We start from the raw sequence: 22,253 nt of genomic DNA on the forward strand, positions 1-22,253 counted from the left end.
GCTGTTATTCGTTATAGTTGATTTTTACAACTGTTGGATTTTTTTTTTTTTTTTGCAACAACTATTTACTTTTTGTTATTTATTTTATATCACTTATGCTAGATATATTGAAAAAATATTGCTTATATATATTATTTTATTTTATTTTGCATATCTCTGTGAACCCTAACTCGTTTTCTACATAAATTTTGTTTTCCCTGTGTACTTGTGACAGCAAGCCTCTAAACCTAAACACGTGTCCACGTGGCAAAGTCTAACATGGAAAAAAACTACTTGTCTTCTTACATGTAGCGTACAGTACGTACGCGTACGTCTTTCTGTACACGCAAATAATCAAATTAAAAAGGGAGACTGAAAAAACACCGAAAAATTAAGCACGAAAAAAGAAAAGAAAAAAACAGAAATCACATATCTTCAAGCTTAGGGTAGTTGAAACAATTTAGACAGGTGTTGTTTGGAGGTTAGAACACATGCTCTGATGTTCATCGTGGATCGTGTGCTACAGCAACAGCCAAGCAGTTGTTTTACACATGTCAACTGCCCACGTATTTGGATGTGCTTATTCAACGATTCTTAGGTCACTGTGCCATATCCTCAATACGTTGCCTTCCTCAAAAAAATTTACAGAAATATTGTGCGCTTGTTCTATATAAAACAATCAAACAGGAGATAGCAACACCCTAATTAGGGTTTTTAATCCGGTGGTGGACATGGAGAAGGAAGAGAGAAAGGTGGTAAATAAGAGAGGCGGAGGAGGAGGAGGTGGAGATAGCATGGGGCGGTCGAGAAAAGGTTGCATGAGGGGGAAGGGAGGGCCGGAGAATGCTTTATGCAGCTTTAGAGGAGTGAGGCAGCGGACGTGGGGGAAATGGGTGGCGGAGATTCGAGAGCCGAATCGCGGGGCTAGGCTTTGGCTCGGGACTTTCAACACTTCCACGGAGGCAGCACTTGCTTATGATGAAGCAGCTAGAAAGCTCTACGGCTCCTCCGCCAAGCTCAACTTGCCAGACCACCACCAGCACCCGTCGACCTCATCGTTGTCATCTGCTAATTTGACCTCTTCGGTTACTAAGCCTACTTCTGAGTATGGAGACTCCGTGAGGGGTTCGAGTAGTGGCAGTAGTGGGGGTGGTGGTGGTGGTGGTGGTGGTGGTGATGGTGGTGGTGGTGGTGATGGTGATGCTTCTTTGGCTTCATTGATGGTTGGAGGTTGGAGTGTTGGAGATTATTTGTGGGAAAATGGTAGTAGTACTAACAGTACCACTGGTTGTGTGTTGAGCAATTGGGGTGCAGTTTGTGGAGAAAAGGATTTCATAGACATGAATGACATGGGAGTTATGATGGAGTTGGGAGGAGATGAGTTCATAAATTGGGATGCTTTGGAACCTCCATCATGGAACTAATCAATTAGCTAGTAGAGTTTGTGAAGGGTCAAATATGTCCTAGACTAGTAATAACTTTTTGTGTATAAGCTTCATATGGCTTTGTAGGAAGCCAATTTTTGTTTTTGTTTTTTTTTTTAATGTTATATGTTGGTTTATGTTTTCATCTATTTTATTTTTTATGTTAGTGGAACAAAAAAATAAGGCGCAAATCATATAACTATCTTTTTCTCCAAAGCTCCACTCTTACCAAATGATATAACAAATGACATATAAAAAAAAATGCATTGTGATCAATTTTACGAAAATACGATATTGTTTACGAAGTCTGAAGTTTATCTTATTTTGTCTTTAAAAATGCTAAGAATATGTTTTGAAGATTTTTATAATGTCCCACTTATTGAAATTTATATTTGTGAGGGCGGATTCATGGTTTTAACATTGGATGGTTTTACATGGTACATTTGGGAGGGTCTAGTTTATGCACTTGGAAGAGTCTAGATAGGGCATAGGCATATGAGGCTGATTTAAGGTAATTTATTTTAAATCATAAAGATAAGTGCTCATTTGCACTGAAAAATTATACTTATTTAACGTAGCACGTACAAAAATATTAGAAATAACTTTCGTATTTTTATGGATTTAATGGTAGCGATGAAGGTTATGATTATGAGTTCCTAGTACTTTACGAAATATTTTTTTAAAGGTGTATGAATTTATAGTGAATTTTAAAAAATAATGATGAATATATTATTAAAAAAAATTATAGTTAAGTAATACACCATCCCTTTATTAATTAAAATGCTAGGGACATAACTTGATTATTGGTATTCTCTATGCTCATCATCGTCTAATATTAGTATTTTTATTTTATTTAAAGCTTATGTCGTACAATATATGGACAACCATGATGATCTTCTCTTTTCTACCACCATTGAGTGGTTCTCATAAGTCCTCCCATGCGATTCTTGGGACTCTCGGATGGTGCATATAGATCAATCCGCATCCGTTTGTGAGGACTGCTTTTACTAGAGAGGAAATACATTTTGGTATATGATCTCTTTAGCATTTTGTAACTTTGCAATAACTTTGCAACTTCTAGGGCTTCTAGGCCGAAGGGTGAGTGCAACGCACACTAAAAAGCAACCCAAAAACTACATTCTATGAATGCTTTATGGGTTTCACCAATGGGGTTCCTATCGGCTAAGGCCCATATTATGTGCTTTGGTACAATTTATTTAAATTTTTCATATTTTGTGACTAAATTCATGTCTCTAGAAAGGTATATAATTTGTAACTTAAGTAATTAAGAGCGTTTATACTTGTAGTCATGTACGTAAAAGTCATGTATCGAAGTTAAGCTATAAGGCCCAAAGATACTAAATAGTTACACAAAATGCAAATCGTTTTATTCATTTTATCTTAGACAATCTGTTATAAAACTCAATTTTCTTGATTATTTCGTATAAAATATGATTGAGTGTGGGACTATGGATTTTCAATCCATGACAGCACCTAGGGCATTGGAATGACCAAAATAATTTGTGTGTAAATGAAGACAAACAGAGCTCTTCATATCGAACCTCCTTGATCGAGGTGGTTTGTCACACTCCAGGATGGTAAGATGACTCTGATTCCGTCGAGGAGATTGCTTGTCTCCCAAAGTGTTTTCATTCTACCGGATCTCACGTATTCAATGTTTTTTTTATATAAGAAAATAAGTATGGAATTCTATCAATCACATTAAATCTCAACTCAAAAATGAAAAATTTTGTTTGCCGTTTTTATTTTACAAAACAATTTCTTTAAAAATCGTTTTAGTAAAATTTTATTAGACGAGCCCTAATATCCAGCCATAAATTTTTTACAAAATTTGTTGAGCAAAGGGGATGAGGACAATAAATTTTTAGTTGTAACGAGAACACAAGTGGGTACACCATGTGTTTTAATAGGAATTGTGAGAAATTTTATATTTTAAGTTATTAACTTTTTAGTACACATATCTCATCATTTGTTTAGTAACACGTGATGTATCATCCCGTGTACTGGTCACACTGAAAAATCTCTCGATGAGGACCCAAGAATTTGGTGGGTACAACGCCCAATAGAGAGGCGCTTAATTATTACCAAATACCAAGCCTACATTGCCACTCAAAAGCAAGCCAAAAACCCACCACCTTTCTTTTGTTTGATAGGCAATTGAATTTTGACAAATTGGGCGAATTTGCTCATTAGCAAATATGTCCTTTACTACAGTGGTGGAAATGTGTTGAGCCTTGCATAACGGCGTGGGTTCAAACGTTGTTGATGACTAATATAACATCTAATCTAACAAAATTTATCGTTTGACAAAAAAAAACGTAACTCAAGTGGCTAAAAGTGTTTATATTCATGCTGGAGAATTTGTGTTCAAAATTCAAATCCCTGACCACTCCCCAATATCGCTTATATCAGAAAAAGAAAATATATATGTCAAACAAAACCAATTAAGAACATATAACTGTACATTCATACGTTTAGCCATCAGTATAAAGATCGATATCAACAAAAGTTAATTTTACAAAGTTATGAATTTTATACTCTCCCCTTTGTACGTACTTGTTGGGAATTTAAGGGCCTGAAAAGATTGGTTTATGGTTATACTACTTTGGGAATCTATGGAAGATCGATGTCTGTTTCCTGGCCAGTTGGCTGCTTGTCTCTAATTAAGCCATGCCACGTGAAGGGTTTGTTGCAGATGAAGCTGGGGACAATATTGTAATAAAAATCTTTATATATATATATAGTATCACATAGAAGCTTACCAAACTGTTCATGAATTTGTTTTCATTTACTCAGCTAAAAAAATCTGTTATGACTTCCAAAACTTTTTGATTATCAGTCGTAACCAGAAATTTATTGTGATTTGAATTTTTCATATATAAAACAATATTCTACACTAAATATTCATCTAACTACAATAATTGAGATTCGAACTTGGATACAAAGAAGGAAGCATTCTACTATAATCAACTTAGCGAAGCCCAAATATGCAGTGGGAGATGATTTGTATTTTTCACTTAGAAAGTTAGAAGACTTACTTTTGTTACAAGTTGCTGTAAAATTTTAACCACACCAATTTATTGAACTCAAGTTTGCATGGCTGCAGATATAATCTCTACTAGGGCTCTAGCCTATGATCTGATTCTGCTTTTTCATTAATCAATAAGCACATTTATAAGAGAAGGTTTCAGTACTGGACCAAAGGCTTATGTGTGAATTCTGCAGAAGCTGATGACAGATAAGTGCTTTTGCAATTTGCACTTAAAAAACAAATTAAATGGGGTTGCTGCATGCTTTTGCTGCCGTTGTTACTTGAGTGACACTTAAACGACAAACATGTAAACAACATTAGTTTATACTCCATCATCATCAATCTTCATACTTGACTTCTGAAAGCAATCTAGGACGGTCTTAATCTTGTTGACGATAAAACAAATGACTCTTTCACAAATCTTAATCAAATGTGACAATCCTATATCATTTTCTTTGTAAAGGAACATACTTCCATTAATGTTTGGCAATCTTATTACACAAATCTCATTGCAAATGGTGCGTTGTTAGTATACTTCTGAGAGATGGTCTAAAAGGGCATAATATACCTACAATTCCACAAATAGTTTAATGTACATTAAGGTGACATATGAAGTGCCTCTTGGAGGTAGATAGATTAAACCCCACCTTATTTATTTAGGTCACATGGCTTATTTATCTGTTGCTTTTTTCTGTCCTCTCTTATAACCAGTAAATGAATCATAGTTGGGATGAGATGGGGCTGACCCATTTTGTCTGCTAAAACTAATTATGTATTAATTTAGCAATCTATAAACCTGCCAAGATATAATTAGATAAATAAATAGATTTAGAGAGTGATGGACATCTTAAGTTCTATGTTATCAACATATTGATTAGCATTTTGCAGACTATGATCTAGGGAAGTCAAATGTCTATGATAATTGACCTTATAAGAGTCCAGCCTTTAAACCAATAAAAGCAAAACTGCAGAATCATTAAGAGGAAAATAAAATTCTGACATTATTGTGTATTTCAGTTCCTCTTTGATTGGGGGATTAATTCTACCAATCAACTTGTTGAGTATCCCATTTTTAATTGTTTGATCACTGTTTCACTTGAATGGAAAGATAGAAAGAGCATGGTGTATCTAGTTACTTGATGGGAGAGAGAGAAAGAGAGAGATCAGGCTTTTCATTTGGCTTATGACAACTTCTTGTGTATCCCATTTTTATTTGTTTTATCACCGCCTAAGTTAAGTGAGGAGAAAGATTATAATATATCTAGTCATGCAACGACAGAGAAAAAAAAGAATACATCACTGATTGCACCCAAGTTATGCTTTTCAATTAACCTATGATACAAATTCTCTTATGTAATAAGAGATCCAAAGAGATATACGCAATGGTCTATTTGTTTGGATTGGATTCGGAAAATAATTTTTTACACATCTCACATATATCGGAAAAGAAATTTTATTGCGGACAATTTTGCTACATGGGCTTGTCTTCTCCAACTTTAACTTAGCATGATTATCCTCCGCCAGCGGCTCGTGATACACTGTTTTGAGACTATGTTGGCTTGCCTAACTACCACTTCTCAAATTAATGTGCATATTGGCATCCAAGTTTATCTCACGTTCTTATTTTTTTTCCTAACTTTATGGTGTTGCTCAACTTGTTTTGCAGGTTTAGACCTTTAGGTTTGGTTTTAGAGAGATTAGGTTTCATGTCCTCCCTCTTTTCTTTGTATCTTTCTTGTTTTTGTTTCTATAAGGGTAAGGTTTATGTCGCATCTTCTTTTTCGTGTATTGTTTTTATTATCTATGTTTTATGAGGTGTAAAGTTTATGTCTCCCCTGACTATGTGTAACTTTTTTTTTCAATATTAATAAAATTACTCTCGTACTGTCGAGGTTTTTCCAAAAAAAAATAAAAAATTAAAAAAGCCTGCGGGATGACTGAGTGCTGAAGGCATACTACAATTATTGCTGAATGAAAAATGATATGCTCATTATATATGCTGCAGAATTTTAATTTATAACATAGGAGAATGTCCACCGTCACAATTCTTGAAAAATATAATTTATTGAAGCTGTAACAAGTAGGTGGAAAACTAGCAAAGCAGGGATTGACTCAAAGGTGAAATTGTCTAAATTCTCATTTATTGTGTAAAAAGTGCAGTAATTTGCATGCTAAAATTGTCACCTCACCTATTCAAAATAGCCAACCCAACAACGAAACCCATGCAAAGTAAGTTTTGAACGTAGCACAACTATAGGTCGTAAATAGTGAATAACTACAACATGCTAGTGGCTGCTCAAATAATTCTCTAATATTTAATTTAAGGAAAAATTAGTATTTGATCTTTAGGTTTTAATATTCATTGACTAAGACCTTATCAGTTTTTAAATTTTGATCAAAGTTTCTAGCATTAATATATTAATGAATTACATATGTAAATTACATAATTTTTATAATAAAAATTAGTTATTGATTTAGAGTTTTAATATATTAATGAATTACATATGTAAGTTACATAATTTTTATAATAAAAATTAGTTATTGATTTAGAGTTTTAGTACTCATACCCTTCTTAAACTCCTAATTAATTTTCAATTCAAATATTTCCAAAATATAAAAAACAAAATTATAATAAGTTTGTACTCATTAAATTAAAATTTCAATTTTTTAATCTTATATGTACCCATTCTTAAATATACTAATTTGTTATATGAAAAATGTACCCTTTTTTAATATAAAATGTACCCATTTTTTTTTATATAAAATTCATTCAATCTTTTCTCTAATCCATTTTTTAACATATATAGGTACATTCTATTTCGTTAATTTGAGAATGTATTCATGTCAACTTTAATAGAAGAAATTTAATAATTTTATTAAGCCTAATATCAATTTTTTTTTTGTGTTTTTGAAGAATGTAGCCATGTTTTGGTACTATAATTTTTTGGTTAGTTTTGATGAACGTACCCACACACACACATGTATATTGGAGAGTTTCATCTTTAATATTTTTAATCCCACAAATTATGAGTTTTATTTAAAATCTCATTATATAAATAACTACAAATTTCATTATTCGATAAAAAACTAAAAATCACAAAGGTTTTAGTCAAAGAACATTGGTAGTTAGGGACCGCATCTAAAGTATCTCTTAATTTAACCTACTGGAAATACTAGAGATTTGCATGTTTGATGGTACTCCTGGATTCTAATCCACTGGAGGTAGAGCACGCCATTAATATGGTACCAAACAATTGAAGCAGGAGCAATATATAAAGCAATAAGCTCATTCACTTCCCAGTAGAATAAATTAGAGTTAAGAGTGTACACAACAAGTACACATTTGAGTTAGCTGCAGGTGTGTGAGATTTCTGAGACCCATTTCACCATGCATACCATTTTTGTTTCTTGGGTTGTTCTAGGTCTGCTTGCTGCTTGTGCTGGCCGTCAAGCCGAGGCACGAGCTTTCTTTGTGTTCGGAGATTCACTGGTGGACAGCGGCAACAATGACTACTTGGCCACCACTGCCAGGGCTGACAACTACCCTTATGGCATAGATTATCCTACTCACCGACCCACCGGTCGTTTTTCGAATGGCCTTAACATACCAGATCTTATCAGTAGGGTTCCTACCTACATTTTGTATTATAATCTCTTTCGGTACATGATATATTATTATAGCTTAGTATATATCTTATCAGTAGGGTTCCTACGTACATATTGTATTATAATCTCTTTCGGTACATGTTATATTATTATAGCTAGTGATTATATGTTTATTGTAACATATTTTTTGCATGATATGCATGTTTAGGCGAGCAAATTGGCTCAGAACCCACGTTGCCCTACTTGAGCCCACATCTCACTGGACAAAAACTACTCGTTGGTGCCAACTTTGCTTCTGCTGGGATTGGAATTCTCAATGACACTGGAATCCAGTTTGTAAGTCCTCCTTAACCTTATTATTAATTCACTTTGGCATCCACTCTTTTAGTAATGTACCAATTAAAGTATACATATTACATCCTATATATATCTTGCGGTTTCGCTTTTCAAATTACCATAAACAATTAATTAACAAGCAGACTTTCCAATCTTAGCAATGTCCAAAAATGCTATATTTTTGCAGCTCAACATAATCCGAATCTACAAACAACTGAAGTACTTTCAGCAATACCAGACTAGAGTGAATGCTTTAGTTGGACCTGAGCAGGCTCAGCGACTTGTCAACGAAGCACTTGTTCTGATTACCCTTGGAGGCAATGATTTTGTCAACAACTACTACTTGGTGCCCTTCTCTGCTAGATCTCGACAATTCTCTCTCCCGGACTATGTCGTCTACCTCATCTCCGAGTATCGCAAAGTTCTAGCGGTAACTATATATGTGCCTGATGACTTTTATGAAGTGTTAGTAATAACTCCGTCATTATTTTTGTTACTGCTAATGGTTGCACTATGTCACTATTATTACTTCAGCATTCTTACCCTTTTCATTATTTAAGTAACATGATATGCATAAAGAAATGTTCTCTTGCTACCAAGTAATTATAAAATACATGGTCATTCACTATTGAATTTTATATCAGGGTGAATGACAATGTATGTGATTTTAATGTTTTAATTGATATTAAATTAAAGGTGATGAGCGACTATAAATCTTTGTTCATTAGGTGACAAACAAAACATAACTCCCATATATGCATACCTGCCTCTTACCACATGCCTACGCGTGTGGCATTTGAATTTTTTTTTTTTTAATGTTCTAACACATTGTTTTTTTCACTTATTAAAAATAATTAACATAATCACCTGCAGTTTCATTATGTGAGTTTTTTTTTTTTACTTTTTTTTTCCTTACTTTTTGAAATCTTATTAGGAGAATAGTAATTAGGGTATTATAAAAGCTTCATCATTATTGCATTCTCCCTTTGTATATGTAGATATTCATACATAGAGAAATGGTCACAAGAAAGTTAGGATATAGATAAGAGGAGTAATGCGACGATCTGGGGAGCAGGGAGTAATTGGGAACTTTGGAAGACATATATGCTTTCTTGGTGTGAACAGCAAGCAATATGACATTTTCATTAATGTCTTTTGCCAAAAGCACTTAGGACGACTCTCTGCCTGCATTCAAGTCTTTTGCTGGGGACAAAGATTTCATAATATATCAGACTGTTCACTTTTATTAGACAAACCATCGTTAGCTTAAAGAAATTGTTTACTTGCTATCAATCCAAGTCAACACATGCATTTCATTCGAAACCATATCAAGCAAATTAACAAATAAGTGGTGGGAAAGGTTTCGAGGTTTTGAACGATAACCCAAAGCTCTACATACTTTTGAATTTTTTTTCTTCCCTACGTTATCATGAATAATTCCTTCCTATGTAACTAGCTAGGTCAACATGTTTCAAGCTTTACGTGCTTTTTACAATATATGATTTAATTTTACTTTGTATTTTTAAAATGCAGAGGCTGTATGAATTAGGAGCTCGTAAGGTTTTGGTGACAGGCACAGGGCCACTAGGGTGTGCTCCAGCAGAGTTGGCTCAGCGCAGCAGAAGAGGCGAATGTGCGGTGGAGCTGCAGCGAGCTGCTTCTTTATTTAACCCACAGCTAGTCGATATGATCAACAGCCTGAATGGCCAAATTGGCTCAGATGTATTTGTTGCTGCAAATGCATTTCAAATGCACATGGATTTTATCTCCAATCCTCAAGCTTATGGTATGTACGTCTAATAAGCTACATAACATCTAATAACCTTATGGTATGTACTACGTCTAACAAGTTACAAGGAGCTTGTAACTTATTTGGCTAAGAGCACACGACGTCTTTCTCTTGCCTGTGTTTAGGGTTTCAGGTTCCGGCCCCTCGAATTAATGTTATCTGGTGTCTTTGCTTTGCAGGATTTGTGACTTCAAAGATAGCTTGCTGTGGCCAAGGACCCTACAATGGGATCGGACTCTGCACAATTGCCTCCAACTTGTGCCCAAATAGAGATTTGTACGCGTTTTGGGATGCATTCCATCCTTCTGAGAAGGCAAGCAGAATTATTGCGCAGCAAATCCTTACTGGGTCCAACAAGTACATGAATCCAATGAACCTCAGCACTATTTTGGCCTTGGACTCTAAGACCTAGAACTAGTTCTAGAACTACAAGGGGTGTGTTTGTTTTTCTATCATAAGACTTTCTTCAGTTTCTCAATGTGTCTTCGTTAGTATTGCCCATTTGTTATAATTTTCCTTGTGTCGTGAAAACGTTAGTGTGATATTGTTATTTTGATTTCACTAGTTTGCCTATTTAATAATTTCAATTTTAATTAGCTTTGTCTTTGTTTTGTTCCCTCCCTCTCTTGTCATAAACCTTACATTCAAACATCATATTTTGCTACCAACCCCATCTCATCGAAGATGACCAGCTGGCTATTAGTCCTTGAAATAGATTCTAAGTTCGAATCTCTCCTCCCTGTTGAATCTTTGGGAGTACAGTTCCTCGTCGACAAACAGAAAACACGTATGTCTAAGGACCAAAACAGTCTCAAACATTTAAGGCCCAAAAATAAAGGGCTCACATGTTAAAGTGAAGCATAATATGACTTCCCAATCGGCCCAAATTTTGATATTATAGCTGTGTGTAATATCTTCTGCTCAACACACCTACAGAACTCCATGGCTTTCGGTTCTTTAGGCTTAATTTTATTCAGTTTTTCTAACTGCTTTTTGGCTGAGATTTCTAACTTGGCGTTTAGGAAACAATCTTGCCAGTCGCAGAGAATTACATTTTTACATGGAAAAATAGATCAGATGAGAAACAACCTGTTCTTGGGTGCAAACCCTTATAAACTTCGACAAATGTAAAGTACAAATACGCATGTAATAACTGTCACATCCCGGCCCGGACCCCCACCACATTCCTGGCTAGACTCTGTTGTAGCATGATATTGTTTGCTATGAGCCACAACCATGCCCTCACGGTTTTTGTTTCTATGAACTCACACGAGAACTTCCCAGTGAGTCACCCATCATGGGATTGCTCTCGCATAAACTCACTTAATTTCAGAGTTCCGACAGAACCCGAAGCCAGTGAGCTCCCAAAAAGCCTGGTGCTAGGTAGACATGGGAATATATATATAAGGCTTACAGGATCCTCACCCCTAGGCGGTGTGGGATCTTACAATCCACCCCCTTAAGGGCCCAACGTCCTCGTCGGTACATTTCCGCCCAAGGATTGGCTCTGATACCAAATTGTCACATCCCGGCCTGGGCTCCCACCACATTCCGGGTTCGACTCCGCCATAGCAAGATATTGTCCGCTTTGGGCCCAAACCATGTCGTCATGGTTTTGTTTCTGGGAACTCACACAAGAACTTCGCAGTGGGTCACCCATCATGGGATTGCTCTCGCGCGAACTCGCTTAACTTCGGAGTTCTGACGGAACCCGAAGTCAGTGAGCTCCCAAAAAGCCTCGTGCTAGGTAGATATGAGAATATACATATGAAGCTTACAGGATCCTCATCCCTGGATGGTGTGGGATCTTACAATAACTTTAGTATCATAGTAATACCACGTGATAACATTCTAGATACTATAAATACCCCCTAATTAAGAGTCTAAATGTAACCTCAGATAGAAAAATCAACTACCAAAGCGACACAAATGTGCATAGCATTCTGGTCAACTGAGTGTATATAGAAAAATGTAGGCTAGAATTGTAATTATATTTGATGCACTACTGCAATTGGCAAGCAGCTACCAATAAACTAGGTATTGAAAACCCTAATGAGAATAATGTAGTAAATAATGGACCATAATTTAAGTATTCAAAGGAAAATTTAGGGTTGATACAGCTGTCTGTGGCAAATTGGAGGTTTGGAGTTGGAGCTCAAATAGTGCAGAAATGTGAAAGTTGAAAGCAAATACAAACAACGAAATTAACCCAGACTGATTAGGGGACAACTCGACAGCCATATGGAGGTGCCGTATATACAGTTTGTATGAACACTTTTGAAATAAATTTTGTATTGCCCCAGCAAGGACAGATATCGGTATGATGACAACTCTCTCCAACTCCATTAACTTGGCCTCCAAATGTGTTGTACACCATATAATAATAGGAACTTTAACGAAAAGCTCCCGGTATTGTTCACTTTACCCTTTATTTTGTCTTTATTGTTAAGACTCAAAGTTTTCAAGTATTTTTCATTAATTTTCCTTATAATATATATGTCCAAACTAGTGTTAAGAAAACATTTACCTATACACCGATCAATGTTGTGTGTTAGTTTCTCCTTCCTCAGTATCGCTTGATGCTTGTAACAAAAGAAAATTAAAGCGTAATTAGGTTCAACCGTTCAATATATTTTGCTTACAAATCTACAACATTAGAGTTGAACCCCGAAATGTTCGAAAAATTTTAGTACAACAAGGAGGCATTTTGCAGTTGCATGCCTGTCTCAATGAATTTCACTTAATTTTGTTCTTAATTGTGCAGCTATTTTCATTTGAAGCTAGCTTGACACAGCTGCTAGGGTGTCAATCAAGGGCATGAGTTTCAAGTGCTCTGCATTGCTGAAGATTAAAGAGCCTCACAAGTAGGTTGAAAGAAAAAGAGTTGAATAAAACTTGACAAACCGTCGGGATAAAGCTAAGGCTTTTGTTTTTGTTAGTTGAAACGTCCCTACAGCAAAAGTCAATTCGTCGGAAAGATACTGTTGTGTAGTAGTTGGTATTATAAAGGCTCCCTTAATTCATATATATATTATATTACTTCACGTTACTCTAGACTGGTCCAATTATTTTGAGAAGTAAGTTTATGGGCCCCAAATGCACTACTACGTTACAATGCACTAATGTTATAAAGTATCTTATTAGCGAAATCAATTTACTTATATTGAGAACACATAACTTTCCATGGAGAGAAAAAAAATGAGAGAACCGGGAATTGCTTTATGCAAGTTCTTTGCCTTCTCATCAACCAGACATGCTCCATGTGCCCACATGTTAGACTTTGAACACTTGTCACATATGAAGAGGTATCTAAGTATGTGAATAAAGATTCTAGTAAGGGGATATGTAAGTATGTGAATAAAGATTCCATGTCGAAAATTTGTCAAACCTTGCATGTTCTAATAAAGAGTTGGACTACTGTCAGTCACCATATTGCCAATTGATTTTATGGTGAAACTTTTTTTTTTTTAAGACAAACTATGTTTAAGCATGTAGGGTTGAATGGCTATACCTTTGATTTGAATTTGCAATCAGATTCCAATCATTCAATAGTTATTTTAAGCAACTTTTTCGGGACCTTAATGCAATGAACATTGAGAATGATTAGCAGAAGATTTTAAAGCTGTGAAATTAGATTGTTTGCAATCAAATCTCCACTAACCATGTTGACTAAATAATTACCAAGTTTTATGATAATAATTAGTTTTGATCACATGCCTGGTGGCAAGTTTTTCTAGGTTAGCAAAACTACTGCTGGGAGTGGAAAAGTTAAATCTATAAGCTACATTCATAGGTGCTTCTATATTCTAAGGCTTCTAATTAAATTTTAACCAGGGGTGGTCACAACCATAATTGTTTGTACCATACTTGATCAATCCCGAAACTACTGAGCACCGGTCAACGTTATACTGTCAAAGACCCATAAGAGTTTTCCTCCAACCATGAGGCTAATTACAGCGCGACACGTGTCGACATCAGAAGTCAATCGTAGCGCGACACGTGTCAACATCAAAAGCCAATCACAACACGACACGTGTCAATGTCATAATGAAACTAGAAACTCTCTTCTATAAATAGAGATCATTCTCTCACAATATTTCCTAATGTCATTTGTACTAAATCATTCATTAGTACTCACTAAAGGAGAGCTTGAACCTATGTACTTGTGTAAACCCTTCACAATTAATGATAACTCCTCTACTCCGTGGACGTGGCCAATCTGGGTGAACCACGTACATCTTGTGTTTGCTTCCCTGTCCCTATCCATTTACATACTTATTCACACTAGTGACCGGAGTAATCTAGCGAAGGTCACAAACTTAACATTTTCTGTTGTACCGAAGTCCTCACTGATTTTGTGCATCAACATTTGGCGCCGTCTGTGGGAAACAAACCAAATTTGAATTATCATTATAGTGAAGTTGGTAACTGTCACGGGCAAAGTTTGAAGAAGGAATGTATTTCACGAGCATGGAAATTTCATCACAAATTATCAACAACCTGTCCCAATTGCTAGCATGTGAAATTGGCTGTCACATTAATGTGATTCTTTCTCACAATTTGTAACAATTAGGTGGTGACTACTGATGTTCGCAAATAAGAATAATATTTATCTGCAGCAGGTTAATTTGATCCCTTCCAACACTAGATCTTTAGCACGAAAAGTAAAAACTGTAAAAGGGTTGAAGTTGAGCAAGAGAACAAACTTGAACAGCACATATGCATGTAGCGTGCTCTTGCTTGTCTACAAAATGTACTGTCACGGGGCATTATCTTGTTTACAGCATGTCAAGTTATAGACATAAAAGTGCATATACGTTAAGTTGTAGGAGAATGACTTACGTAAATAATATTCTAAATAAATAACGCATGGTAATATACACCAATGCGGTATTTGTTTTTAATATCCTTATAGTGATTTATTAAGTGTGGTCAAGTCTCTTCCCAATTCAAGGACATGGTCTAATGAGCCTGACCCAACTGACAATTACATTAAATTTTTCTCATTTCTGAGTTCTGACTTGGCAGTAAGTTTAAAAGCTAAAATATTGGTCCAATAACCACTTCAATTGATCACTTACAAGAAGCTGAAATTTCAAACCAGCTTTTGCTTTTGCATTGCCAACCATACAAGGCATTGCCATAAACACAAACTACAATTATAGCTTTGCTTTTGCACAAGTGGGCCTAAGTTTTTACTTCAATCGGCCAACACCCCTGCCTATATAACCCCCCTCTCATCGATTCAAATTTCCACATATACTCATTGCGATCATTGTACAATCATAAAAAAAGATCTTGGTCAAACTCCTTTCTATTTTCTTTGTTGGGTTACTTTCAAAAGTCAAAAGCCAAATCCATGGCTAGCTCATTGGCCATTTTTGGTGTGCTCATGATCATGGCATTGGGAATGTTGAGTTATGAGGCTGAGGCTCGTGCCTTTTTTGTCTTTGGAGACTCACTGGTCGACAATGGCAACAACAACTACTTAGCCACCACCGCTCGTGCCGACTCTCCTCCTTACGGCATTGACTATCCCACCGGCCGACCCACCGGCCGTTTCTCCAATGGCATGAACATTCCTGACTTCATCAGTTAGGGTTTTCTTCCATTCTCTTTTTCTTTCCGATTTTTCGGGTTTTTTTTCTCCTCAATCGCATTTACTGAATTGACCTAATATGTGCGTGTGTGTATATATAGGCCAGCAACTTGGCGCAGAACCTACATTGCCATACTTGAGTCCAGAGCTCACAGGGCAAAAACTACTAGTTGGTGCAAACTTTGCCTCTGCTGGCATTGGAATTCTCAATGACACTGGGATTCAGTTTGTAAGTTGTTTTCAAACCAAATAAAGGATAATGCAAGATTAGCTCTCTAGTTCCCAGGCACAAATTGCTACATGCTAGTTAATTAATTATCTTCGTAAAGTTGTCAACCAACAATTTATTTATTTTTTAACTAGTAATGGATTATATGTGATATTTTCAGATAAATATAATCAGAATGACAAGGCAATTCGACTACTTCCAACAATACCAGCAAAGGCTGTCTTCCCTAATCGGACCTCAACGTACCAAACAGCTCGTAAATCAAGCACTCGTCCTCCTCACCGTCGGCGGCAACGATTTTGTCAACAACTACTACCTGGTGCCTTTCTCCGCAAGATCTCGCCAGTTTGCTCTGCCAGACTATGTCAAATACCTCATTTCTGAGCTCCGAAAACTTCTCTTGGTAACCAATTCTCGCTTAGGCTGAGTTTGATAATGACTTGGTAGCTAAGCGACAATGTCACATGTTAATGACTTATTATTAAGTGTTGTTTGATCATCCTTTGTGTCATAACTTTACAGAAAATGTATGATCTTGGAGTACGAAGGGTTTTGGTGACGGGGACAGGACCACTAGGCTGTGTGCCGGCCGAATTGGCCATGAGAAGCAGGAACGGAGAATGCTCGGCGGAGCTGCAACGAGCGGCGTCTCTGTACAACCCCCAACTCGTTCAGTTGCTGAGATCACTCAACAGCCAACTCGGTTCCGATGTCTTCATTGCTGCAAACACTCAGCAGACGCGCAATGACTTCGTCAGCAACCCTCAAGCTTATGGTAAATAAATTATACATACACATATATCAATCTTATGACCACGGTGTAATATTATGATCATGGATTAAGCGTAGGTTTAAAAGATTAATGTATTCGTGAATCTCCGGATCTCCGCTTATTTTCAACCCCACCAAGCATTTTGTCGCTTACCATGCCCTTTTGTAGTGTTGGTGACATAACATTATTTGTTTTAATTTTTATTGTGTAGGATTTTCTACGTCAAAGATTGCATGCTGTGGACAAGGACCTTACAATGGCTTGGGGCTGTGCACGGTGGCCTCAAATTTGTGCCCCAACCGCAACCAATACGCTTTCTGGGATGCATTTCATCCAACTGAAAAGGCGAACAAACTGATCGTTCAGAATATTTTGACAGGGGATGAAAAGTACATGTACCCCATGAACCTCAGCACCATCTTGGCTTTGGATTCCAGGGCCTAAGACATATGTTTACCTGTCTTTCCATTTGAAACTATATTTATATGTACTAGATCATGATATGTGTTAAATGTGAGTACTAGCTGCCATTGATGTTTATGTGTGTGCTGGGATGTCTAGTGATTAAAAACTGATTGGAGCTTCCCAATTGCTTTGTTCTTGTAATGGTTGATGGGAAAGATTTTTCCCAAGTTGACAATGTCAAACTTTCCAAGTTATGTGCAATCATCTCTAATTTCCATTCAGTCTTTTTGTTCATTGGGTTTAGCTTGATCAAAATTTGCTGATCTTGTGCCGTGTTTACGTAACCGGAATGGAATACGAAGAAACGGATTTGCACTTTTTTCGAGGCATTCAACCGTTCACACAAAATCAGGAATTGAACTCCTGAATCTCCCGGAATTGGATCCCCTCCATAGAGGTGGTATTTGGATTCCGGGGAGAAGCCTTCATCAGGAATTCGACTTTTCTACCCAAACTACCCCTGTCCTTATGCCTTTCAGCAGAGTGCCGACTCCAACTCAATCCCGTCCACCCGCAATGACGGGGCTCAAGCTCACTGGTTCAGGATGATTTTGTCAGGATGGGTTTTAAAGATGTAGTTGGTGAAGAATGGGTCTGTCGACAGGGAAGAAGATGGAGAAAAGAAAAGAAAAAAGATGAGGAAGCTAAAAGAATTGGGGGATGGTAAGAAGAGTATCAGGGAGCAAGGATGACGGGGAAGAAGACGAAGAAAGGAAAAGAAAAAAATAGATGACGGGGAAGAAGATGGAGAAAGGAAAAGAAATAAAATATTTGGAGATGAGAAAGAAGAGAGAGTTCTGGAAGAAGATGGAGAGAAAAAAAGAAAAAAAGAATTTGGAATGATAAAGAAAAAGTATGAAAATAATTTATTTATGTAAAAGCAAACTAGTTTTCATTCGGATTGAAGTGAATTAGTAAATAACTTATATGGATTTAACATCATCCTTATTCGAATTCCAGATAGTTTTAGTAAACAACTTCAACAAGAATCTGATTCTGATTCCACCTCATTTCAATTCTTTCTCAATCCAATTTTTCCTCAATTCAATTCCCCTAAATTTGATTACGGTTTAGTAAACGCGCAGTTGGTTTATTGTAGCTATTGAACATAACCTTTGGGCGCGACCAGTTCTTCGTGTTACATGGGTGTGATTTGTCTACTCTCTTTCTAGAATACCACTTAAAAGTTCGTTTTTGTGTGTGTAATTTAAGAGTCGATGGAGAATACTTTTTTTCGTTATACTCGAGTGACATTCTAATTAGCGTAATCTAAATTATGAAAAATAAGAAGCATTCCCTTCTCCTTTTCTGTAAGTGGTCTAATATCCTAGTAAATAGTATGTTGAGTTTCCACTCATGCATCCCGATTTCGAATTCTTTAATTCTCTAAATTGTTATAATAGTTTCGAACCCTCTATCTCTTTAATAATATTTTTTTTTTTTACGAAGAATGTTGTTGTAACAAACTTCACTACGCAAAAGTTATGCCATTGAATAATTAAGCTAGGTTAAACATTTTCTCTTCCAAGCTGCAAGACTTTTCCAGTTTCCCGAGAAATTTGCTCTGGTTGCTCTAGCTAGCTTTTTAGGACCACTTGCCCTGCTGCCATTACCCTGCTGCCATTACCAACCAATTTAATGCATGTCACATACTTCTTGTTGGAGCGCCACGTTTCGAGCTTTTCATATCTCTTGGATCCTCTACTTCTTGTTGGAGCTAGCGCCACGTTTCGAGCTTTTCATATCTTTATCTTAGGGATCAATGCACAATGATCATTCATAAAAAATTGTGCGATCACAATTAAATATTTTTATATTTTTAAAAGTAAACCAGTCTCGTTTTGTAAAAATATTTAATTGTGATCGTACGATCTTTTGATGAACGATCATTGGGCATTGATTTCTGGGATCTCCACGGAAGGGATCAAGAGAGCATCCAAATCCTTTATTATATCCTACCTAATACAATCAAATATCCGTCCAATTAACAATTCCCTGATTAATTTTCAATAGTTTTACAACAAAATAATGATGTATGTGAATGTGTTTTTTATTTTAGCCTTTTAGGATTTGTTTGAAATTGTTTTTAAAATAAATAAAAGTTGTTTTAAATTAGTAAAATAGATTCTGAACATATTTAGCAGAAAAAAAAAATTAAAATGCTTCTAGGTTAAAAAAATCACTTCAATTCTTCTAAGCATAACTTCTTTATAAATAAGTAGTTTCAAACGAACCCTCAATTAAGAGATATTGAAGATATGAAGAAGAGACGAGATCAAATCTTCTGCACCCAAATTTGGTGTGATCTCTCTGTGGCTCCAATAAGTGATTAACATATATTAAATTCATAATTATTATCTTCACTTTTCTAAAATTTTTTGTTATGAATTTAATATGTGTCAATCACTCACTGGGGCCACAGAGAGGCCACACCAAATTTGGATGCAGAAGATAACTAAAGACTAGAGTATGTTTTCTAATGTTTGTGCCTACATTTCTCTTCTAGCTAGCTGGAGAGAACAATATTAGAGAGATTTTTCAGTGTGACCATCACACGAGATGGTACATCATGTGTCGCTATATAAATGGTAAGATATGTGTGTTAAAAAGTTAATAACTTAAAAAATAAAATTTCTCATAAAAACACATGATGTACCATTCGTGTTCTATTCACAACTAAAAATTTCTCACAATATTGATCGCCCGAGTACTCTTCTCATTTTCTTCGAAGTCAAGGCACCTCCTTCATGGAAGACGGACTTCGATATTGATGATGATGTTGCCTCTCTAAACTATTTTAAGTGGGTTCACTCTGAATCCCACCCTCTTTACGTGACAAGTGGTTTGAAAAGAGACTTCTTTCCTCCCCTCAGACGTACCTCCCACTTAAAACCAACCACTACAAAGATGCTTAAGGGTAAATAAAAGCCTAGCTAACAAAATTAACTCCATGCACGTACTGCGCATGCCCTATATAGTTTGCTTTAAATGAATTCTCAGCTGTCCATACATTACTTCCAACCAACCCAACCCTTTACAGTTTACACTGCAATATATATCGATCCTGACCAAATCACATAATTAAGCGTATCAATGGCTACAACCTCTTTAGTAAGTTGGTGATTAGATTATTACTTAATAAAATTAATTAAGTCAGAAATAAACGTGCTCATTTTCTATTGGTCGATCTTGACCAACACAAGGCAAATGCATGCAGATTTCATCAGCAACCCCCATGGTACTAATTCATGAATTTAATTGATTTTTGTCTTTAAAAGATGATATTTTGATTACTTTTGAAATGACTAGAAGTATTTTTTGATAACCAAAAAATCCTTCCGATTGCAAAAATTGAAAGTGCTTATGTTGACTTCTTAAAGAAACACTTTCAAGTTCTTTTTCAAGCAACACTAGGATTTTAACAAAAATGTCAACATGTTTCTATAAAGCACTTCTAGCAAAAGGAGGCTCAAATGAGTGCTTAAAACAAATTACATTGGAAATTGTTATCGATTCACTCATGTTATAACACATGCATATATTTATTCTTACAAAATCCCAAATTTGAAACACATTAAACACGTTGTTCACTCATTTTCTAACGCGTGGTTGTGCATTCACTGTAGGGTTTACCACATCGAAGGTAGCATGTTGTGGGCAAGGACCCTACAATGGACAAGGTCTCCGCACATTTCTGTCCAATTTGTGCCCAAATAGAAACCTGCATGCGTTTTGGGATGCCTTCCCTCGATCTGAAAGAGGCTAATAGAATTTATGTAGAGATGATCACGACGGGCTCAACTGACTATATGAGCCCCATGAACCTCAGTACCATAATGGCCTTGGACTCCACCATCTGACCTGAACGAATATATATATATATATATATATATATATATATATATATATATATATATATATATATATATATATATATATATATATATATTACAAATGTGTGTGTTTTTCTAAATTTGTTGTACAAATTTAAGTCATTGCTTAACTATTACTAGTATATGCCCACACCCAAGCTGAACTTGGACATGAGATAGATTGCATGGCCAGGTAGGTGGCTCCATATGTGGCAATAGTTACAACGGTTATTATGCGCAAGTGTTTATTTGAATTTGCACTTTAGAAGTTAACACAGATCAATAATATAGATGAATATGGTCCCTTTTTTGTATAACAGAACCAAGCTTGACTTATACCGGACTCCCAAAGCTTAAATTCTTGGTGCATGTATATCAAGTTAACAAACACATCAGGTGGTTTTAATTGTTGTAGTATTTGTCCATGAATCAGGTACATTGCAGAGGGTGGGCTTCAGGCAAGTCTAGAGATTTTTGAGGTCCGGGACAACGTAAAAAAATGTGCTCTCACTTTATATAAGAAAAATATTTGTTTTCACACGTAAGATTTCGATAAAATTATACTTATAAAAGCACTTCAAACTTGATAATTTAGAAACACAGAAAAACTAATTTATTTTGTATCGTGAGAAGGAAACAAAAAAACTCCGGGTTTACAAGTAGATAGATATGAGTTTTGTTTTTCATTTGAACTTTTAAAGTGTTTTTATATAAATCGTGAGGTGTTTTTTCTTATTTACTAACCTTGTCAATATGGGACTAAAAAAATAATGATGTTTTCTAGTGTTTAATTAATATGTATAAGTAATAAATGAGTACTAAATTAAACTTTTTGATGATACGTTATATAATTTGCAAATTTGGTCTAAAAATTTGGTAATGCATTACTCTTCATTGAATATTAGACTTGAATTGAAACAAATGTTTAAAAATAACAACCCACATAATTACTAGCTACTAATAAAAAATAAATTAACAACCAAACAAAAATTCGTAAAAATTGAAAAGAATAAACATGTACCTAGCATTTCAAACTAAGGACCTCTCGTTAATTTTAAACAACAAAAACCAATGATTCTAATTAAACTTCTTGATCATTTAGTCGAAATTTATATATTTATACTCTTATG

The 22,253-nt window shown here is 35.7% G+C and overlaps 3 protein-coding genes across 3 annotated transcripts; all 3 read left to right on the top strand.

Annotated features, from left to right (window-relative positions):
- Window positions 1-385: 385 nt before the first annotated feature.
- On the top strand, window positions 386-1,601 carry LOC126593722 (dehydration-responsive element-binding protein 2D-like). The gene has a single exon (XM_050259832.1). It carries the CDS (start codon window positions 711-713, stop codon window positions 1,401-1,403), a length of 693 nt encoding a protein of 230 aa, XP_050115789.1. The 5' UTR covers window positions 386-710; the 3' UTR covers window positions 1,404-1,601.
- Window positions 1,602-7,745: 6,144 nt separating this feature from the next.
- Window positions 7,746-10,782, top strand: LOC126593721 (GDSL esterase/lipase At5g33370-like). Its single transcript, XM_050259831.1, has 5 exons — window positions 7,746-8,075; window positions 8,270-8,397; window positions 8,585-8,827; window positions 9,931-10,183; window positions 10,366-10,782. Exons 1-5 carry the CDS (start codon window positions 7,844-7,846, stop codon window positions 10,596-10,598), a joined length of 1,089 nt encoding a protein of 362 aa, XP_050115788.1. The 5' UTR covers window positions 7,746-7,843; the 3' UTR covers window positions 10,599-10,782.
- A 4,645-nt stretch (window positions 10,783-15,427) lies between these two features.
- On the top strand, window positions 15,428-17,452 carry LOC126593720 (GDSL esterase/lipase LTL1-like). Its single transcript, XM_050259830.1, has 5 exons — window positions 15,428-15,780; window positions 15,887-16,014; window positions 16,175-16,417; window positions 16,537-16,789; window positions 16,998-17,452. The coding sequence occupies exons 1-5, from the start codon at window positions 15,546-15,548 to the stop codon at window positions 17,228-17,230; spliced, it is 1,092 nt and encodes a 363-aa protein (XP_050115787.1). The 5' UTR covers window positions 15,428-15,545; the 3' UTR covers window positions 17,231-17,452.
- The last annotated feature ends 4,801 nt before the right edge of the window (window positions 17,453-22,253 follow it).

Source organism: Malus sylvestris, chromosome 12 (genome assembly GCF_916048215.2).
Source record: "Malus sylvestris chromosome 12, drMalSylv7.2, whole genome shotgun sequence".
Lineage (NCBI taxonomy): Eukaryota > Viridiplantae > Streptophyta > Magnoliopsida > Rosales > Rosaceae > Malus > Malus sylvestris.

Bases quoted from the DNA above. Each gene is read 5' to 3' on its own strand.
- LOC126593722 (XM_050259832.1), top strand. From the start codon at position 711: ATGGAGAAGGAAGAGAGAAAGGTGGTAAATAAGAGAGGCGGAGGAGGA.
- LOC126593721 (XM_050259831.1), top strand. From the start codon at position 7,844: ATGCATACCATTTTTGTTTCTTGGGTTGTTCTAGGTCTGCTTGCTGCT. The intron at 8,828-9,930 runs GTAACTATATAT...TTTAAAATGCAG, and splicing joins AGTATCGCAAAGTTCTAGCG to AGGCTGTATGAATTAGGAGC. The intron at 10,184-10,365 runs GTATGTACGTCT...TTTGCTTTGCAG, and splicing joins CTCCAATCCTCAAGCTTATG to GATTTGTGACTTCAAAGATA.
- LOC126593720 (XM_050259830.1), top strand. From the start codon at position 15,546: ATGGCTAGCTCATTGGCCATTTTTGGTGTGCTCATGATCATGGCATTG. The intron at 16,015-16,174 runs GTAAGTTGTTTT...TGATATTTTCAG, and splicing joins ATGACACTGGGATTCAGTTT to ATAAATATAATCAGAATGAC. The intron at 16,790-16,997 runs GTAAATAAATTA...TTTATTGTGTAG, and splicing joins CAGCAACCCTCAAGCTTATG to GATTTTCTACGTCAAAGATT.